The 6,321-nt window shown below is 38.6% G+C and overlaps 1 protein-coding gene across 3 annotated transcripts; it reads right to left on the bottom strand.

Annotated features, from left to right (window-relative positions):
• Positions 1-300: 300 nt before the first annotated feature.
• On the bottom strand, positions 301-3,885 carry LOC103439078 (probable protein S-acyltransferase 15). 3 transcript variants are annotated; one of them, XM_070824842.1, is made up of 8 exons: positions 3,754-3,885; positions 3,458-3,712; positions 2,143-2,223; positions 1,937-2,038; positions 1,769-1,840; positions 1,015-1,113; positions 831-916; positions 301-714 (listed from the first exon to the last, which is right to left on the bottom strand). In XM_070824842.1, the coding sequence occupies exons 1-8, from the start codon at positions 3,769-3,771 to the stop codon at positions 693-695; spliced, it is 735 nt and encodes a 244-aa protein (XP_070680943.1). In that variant the 5' UTR covers positions 3,772-3,885; the 3' UTR covers positions 301-692. The 3 variants fall into 3 exon arrangements, with proteins under 3 accessions (XP_070680943.1, XP_070680942.1, XP_070680941.1); XM_070824841.1 differs by having other exon boundaries at positions 831-926; positions 2,009-2,038; positions 3,754-3,884; XM_070824840.1 differs by having other exon boundaries at positions 831-926; positions 3,754-3,882.
• Positions 3,886-6,321: the final 2,436 nt, after the last annotated feature.

Here is a 6,321-nt window from a genome sequence, read left to right as displayed (position 1 = left end):
AAGATGCACGGGGGGGTTGAGTGGCAAACAGGTCACTGGGCAGGGGAAAACGGAAGATGAAAGAGAAGGAGAAGGAAAGAAAAGGAAAAAAGAGAAAGGAGAAGAGGACTGCCACAGAACTTGGCTATAGCTAGGGTCGGCGGCTGCAGTAAGAACAAAGTGGAGGACACTCACACACCGGTGAGAAAAGCTCTCAGAAGGAGAGAAGAGGACACTCACACACTGGTGAAACTTTCTCTTTTGATTCAATAAAACTCACCTCGTACTGCAGAGATTTTCCAAAAAACCAAACAAACTTACTTTGTTTCCATTCTGGTAGTATTCCCCAGTTTGTATTTGAAATAAATATCCAGTCTCCATTTCATATGTTCAGTCTACAGTGTTGATCTCTATCCTATGGTGCAAGTCGTAGTACTTGCTTATGCATCTAATGAAGCTGATAACCTAACCCTACGTTTATCAAAAAGACTCCAGTCGCTTCTCCCACTGGGTTGCTCTTTTCCAAGTATCTTTTCATATTAAGAGATGACTACGGCGGACATGCTTCGTATCTTTGTGTTCTGACGAACATGCATGAATTCAGACCACCGAACCCGAATTTGAGCAACAGCAGAAAACTCATGAACTATCACGCGGAGTAGGGAACATGAGTCCATCTTTTAGATGGCCTACTGATGTCGGACATAACCATTTCAGCATACTTGGACCCAAAACCTGATCAAAAGAAAAATGACTTGCAATGTTAGCCTTAGTCACAGATTTTAATAACATATATATTGAAGATACAAAATACACAGAGGGGGAACAGAAAGAGATGGATAGATAGAGACCAAAGAGATGTTTTTGTGTACACTAAGATTGTATGGATGTCTGTAACTTTGCCCAGATTTCCCAGCCAACCATGCTGCTCGTATTCCTTCATAATACTTTTAAGAGATCCATGTTAGCTCCGTATCAATTATTCACAGAAAGAAAAAAATTGCTCCAGTTTCGATTACGAAATGTCATAGTTACCTCTATAGTTGTCATATTATTGGTTATGAGGTAGATATGCCAACCTAAAAGAGCTCCAAGCATTACCGTCAAGGAAGCCATCACTAGACCAGACATAACCTGAAAAAACCAGTAAAGATGATTGGTGAGGCAACAAAGGCTTTTAAGTTCAAATGACTTCAAATTACATAGGACTTCATTAAAAATTCAACTAATTTAGAATAATAAATCTCTTTCTAAGTAATTGACTAAGCTCAAGTTGTTATAAAGATGAAAAATCTGTTGTAAACGACACTCGCCACGATAATTAACTGGCTGATTAACCTTCTCAGTAGCAATAGTTGCAGTCTATCCTAAGTTCCAAATTCAATTCAAAATTTCAGTTGACTTAGTGTTATGGTTCGTTGGCTTAACATTTCATAACTGTTCGAGTTTATCATTAGCCTAATGCAAGTTGTTTTTCGATACGTGGTATCAATTACTAAAATGAACTCGTTTGCATGATTGTTACACTAAGCAACTAGTTCTCCAAATTTCTGTGCACTGTACCAATGCTTCACACTGTTGAAATTTGAGCCATAAAACATCTTTTGTAGTAGAAAGCACTATATCTGCATCTAACTCATTAAGTGTGCACAAAAATAGAAGAGAGAAGAGGCTTTAACTAGATTCGTGATCAAACTTACATACTTAGGAAATTACTCTAAATCAAGAAAACACAAACAGATAAAAATCCTCAGCACCAAAGGTAAAAACCGAGAGTGTACTAACTCACATAAAAAACCTTGTGGCTATCACTTCCAATGAATTCGAAGTCCTTTTGAGATACACACTTTATAATCATAACCTAAACATGTTGAAACCTTCTGTCAGAATTTGAGGCTGCTTATTATTATAAGATAAAGATTCATAACATGGAAAAGGAAGAACCAGAAAAACTAACTGTAGAGTACAAGCATGCTAGCGTTGCATATAAAGCAAGCATAAAAAATGCCTTGTAGTTCCAGTAACCTACACAGTTATTGATCCACATGCAGTGATGGTCCTGCACCCAATTTTGGCATGAAAAATATAAACGAAAAAATCTAACACATGTGCAAAAGAATCATCAATAATATAACATGGAAATGAGAATGTAATTCAACCTACCATTCTTAAAACACACCTTCTGCAGACCCGGCAATGATGAGTTCTGGGAGGCTTGTATGTAGAACACTTGTCACAACGAACCTGTCAGATATCAAGGATCCAAAGTTTCAAAATTAGCTACAGAGACAAGAATCAGCCTTACTAAGGTGCGGCTAGACCCACAACAGGTATGCATAATATACTTGATAATATGAACTCTTCAGAAATTTGTTGAAAGTGGAGAGAGAGAGAGAGAGAGAATGAAGTACAAATCATTCCAGTGTCACCGATTCAGCTGTTAGTGCAACATTTCAATTCATAAGTTCAGAAAAAAAAAATTTCGTGCAATTACAGTCTTTGAAGAGTATGTAATGCTACCATAACACCAAGTGCATGGTCTAAGGTTTTATGACTTAATAAATCTCAATCCACTCTTCCAACTAACAGCATGTAAAACATCAAACAGAATCCTGAACAGTTATCAGCAATTCCAATCAAAGCACCAAAAAAGCATTCAGCCTCCACCCACTCACCATCCCATCTTTTTTCTCCTTACTCTTTTGGAGCCTGAAATCAATATTAATTTATACACTGCAGAGTCCCAAAACTCACTTAGCTTTCTATCCTATACATATGAACCCTTAAGAATAAAAAAATTTAAAAAAAATTAAAAAAAAAACCCTTTAGCTGTTGTCAATAACTTTGCTTTTATCTTGCGTCGCTGTGTACTGTGTCTATACTAATAAGGTTGCAATTGTATACGCTTTACTTTCAGTTTCATTTCACAGGTAACCTAATTATCGACATCTCTACCTCTACTATACTAACAAATATCCACCTTGATGAAACAGGTAAAAGAACTGACTCACGTTTGAACGATCTCCGTCAACAAGCAATGCAATCTACTCAATAGTCCAAGTCTCATATTTTCTTTCGGCCTAAACTCGATAAGAGCCAATGGGGTGAGCATAACAACTTATCTATATTGCCAAGATTCTAAAACTTATTATTTGACTTGCTTTACAAACAATGAATCCACTCAAATGAGCACAGTAGAATGAGTTTACCAGATTAAATTAAACCTTCCACATATCACAAACAACAGTTAATCTAACTAACCCCTAGTCGAAACGAGCATCAAAATCATTCATCAAATCCGTATTACATTACTAATTATATACAATCTCAACAACCCATTAACATACCACTCAAAACTTACATTCTACTCATCATCCAAACCCAAAGCATTAAAACCAAAACTTTAATTCATCATCTTTCCCTCAATTTTCTCACCAACCAAACATACAACACCAAATAAGCGCCCCAAAATGCTTACATTTTTCTTAGATTCTTGATCGGAGACCACACTATGTTCAACATCAGGGACGTAGGAAGCAGGAACGTGACCTGGGTCGGTGAGAACACAGCAAAAGAAGGAGAAGAGGCAGAGAGATGCCAAGGAAATGAAAACCAGAGCGTTCAAAGAACCAGCGGAGCTCTTCAATCCAACCCAACCGTCGATGAAGATGAAAACCGTGATGTAACACACAGTACCAATTAACAAAATCACCATAAAGATTGGGATTGACAGGTACCAATTAACAAAATCACCATAAAGATTGGGATTGACAGGAATCTTTCGAACTTCATCGTGGGTTTTGGGGGAGATGGAATCAATAGAAAAGTTTTCCCCTTGTTTTTCTGGGAAGTCTATTTCCCGGGAATTCTGAATCCAAGGAAGGTCAGAGCTTTTTCCTTTGTTTTTCCTTCTATGTTTCTAAATGTACCCAAGAATTTAAGACCAATTCACTTTTGGTCCTGTAGTTTAGTTAATGTTTGATTTTGTCCATGTGGTTTCAGTTGTCTTAATCTTTTTGAGATTTCGTTAATGTTAAAGTGGAGCCAGATTGACTCGTGGCATCTAGTTAGTGTCTACGTGGACGTCACGTCATCAGTTAATAACTAACTTAACAACAAAATTAACGGATATATGAACTGTCCCAAAATGTTGACTTCAGGTACTATTATGGGATGAAGAAAACTTAATGTACTAAATGTTGAAAACCAAGAAACTTGAAGATAGTAAACTGAGATTAACCCAAAATAATAATACAAACGTTTATATCTTTTTGATTTTTGATTTACCCATAAAGGACGATCTTAAAATAGACTTGGGAGCTTCTAAACACTAAGAATGCGTTTTGTCGATGCAAATTTCTTTCTTATTGTTCTTGGACGAAAATGCACTTGCAAAAACAATTAACACCTTAGGTCAAGGCCAAAAGCCTCATGCGCCTATGATTATTTTTTTTGGGGGGGCTTTGGCTGAAGAACCTCCGATGTCAAAGTTAGAATTTTGAGAGAAAAATGTTTAGAGAATTTTGTAAGAAGCTTGGAAATTGGGTTTTGAAGAAAATGAGGTGGTATTTATAGGGATGTGTCCACCCCCCCTTTGGAGAGGTGGGAACCGGCCACCTTTGGTATTTTTTTGGATAAATACCCATCTTGATCACTTTTGACCTTGATTGATGGATGATTGTCCGCTGCTTACGCATAGAAATCCCAGTGTGCCTCAAGAGTAATCTTGTCATTTTTTCCCAATAATTCACATGTCGCCTCCATATTTTTCTTTATTATTTTTTGCTCCATAAATGCCCCCACACATGTTGGGTTGCTCGTAGGAAATGACAACAGGTGTAAAGATTTTCTTGCTTTAGGAAACATAAGATTGTTTCCTATTTGATGTTGATTCCCTCTTTAATTGAAAATTAGATCCTTCTAGGAAAAGGAAATAAATTTCTCCCAAAGTTTATTTAAGTTCACCTTAAGTGAATTATTAAATCAACTTTGGAGAGCGATTTATTTTCCCTACAAGAGAGAGAAAGCTTAGAGGATATTTGTTCCCCCCCCTCTAGCAATATTTTACATCTTCATTGCTTGTTTCGTCTTCACGCCGCTTCAAGGTAAGAAAAATTTAATTTTTCCTTGTCCTCTTAATTTTTTGGGAGCCTCGGGGTTTGAAATTTAGCTCGACGGGGGTTGAGGATGTGTGAAAAAAGCTTGGAGAAGCTACGACATTGTTGTCGTGGGTGGTAAGATGCAGCATGGTGGCGACTCAGCTCGGCTCGAGTCGAAGGTTAGTACGGCTGGTGCGGGCCAGAAAGCTGGGCTAGATGAGTGGGTCTAGGCCCATGGGGATAAGTGGAGAGCCGACTTTCCTCTAATGAAATTGGGCCTTGAGGCCTGCGGGGGTGAAAGAGGATAAGCTAGGTTGTGGGGCCTGGCATGGCTGTTGGGCTCCTGTGGCTTGGGCTTTCATTTTTTTTTTCATGTTGGGCTTAGGCCCATGCATAAAAGAAGAAAGGGTAAGCATTGGGCTGGCAGGCTTGGCCCACCTAGTTGGGCTAAGAACTGCTTCACCTTTATGTATTTATTTATTTTTATGGCTAGGTTCAGGGTCGTGCTTATGGGAGAAGGGAGAAAGGCTAAGAGCCTTATTAGGCCCCAGGGCCGAGAGTAGCTCTTTTTTTTTCTTTTTTAGGCAGTCATCTAATGAGTTTTCTTCGTATTTTTGTAGAATTTCTTCTAGCATGTTTTCCTCGAGCCACAAGAATGATGATGGGGTGTCACCATTGTATTGTCAAGGTGGGTCTTTGAGCAAGGTTGGCTACTTCAAGGTTGCTCACTTGAAAATTAGCTCCGATGACTTGTTTAGAGACTTCATTGAGGCCTACAGGCATGCTATTTTGTTAGGAGTGCATGTGAAGCATGTCAAGGATGGTAGCAGCTGTGAGCCATGTGGTAGGGCTCGGAGAGCCACTGAGTTCCACCCCTACTACTTTGTATTGGGGTTTAATTTTATCATGCCTTGCTTCTTCCAGGAAGTACTTTGCTCTATAAAGTGTGCCCTCGCTCAATATTCTCTTAATGGGGTTTGTGTGATGGTGTGATTCCTCAATCTAAGCCAATTCTTTGACTTAGATCTAACCATCAACGAATTTGGTACTTCTTTGACATAGGCAACATCGAGGGAGTTGGGTAGCTGCGATCCTGTCATAGGCTATTCGATCATTCGAGCAAGGGAGTTCATGACTAGGCTAATGAGACTTTAGAGATAAGTGGAGAGTGAGAGTCTAATTCTTCCCCGAGCTGTGTGTTCCAACGATTTTCATATCTAGTAAGTAGGCTGCTTAACTTCTC

Source organism: Malus domestica, chromosome 07 (genome assembly GCF_042453785.1).
Source record: "Malus domestica chromosome 07, GDT2T_hap1".
NCBI lineage: Eukaryota > Viridiplantae > Streptophyta > Magnoliopsida > Rosales > Rosaceae > Malus > Malus domestica.
The sequence above is the reverse complement of the archived record's forward strand: the minus strand, read 5'-3'. Positions and strand labels throughout refer to the sequence as shown.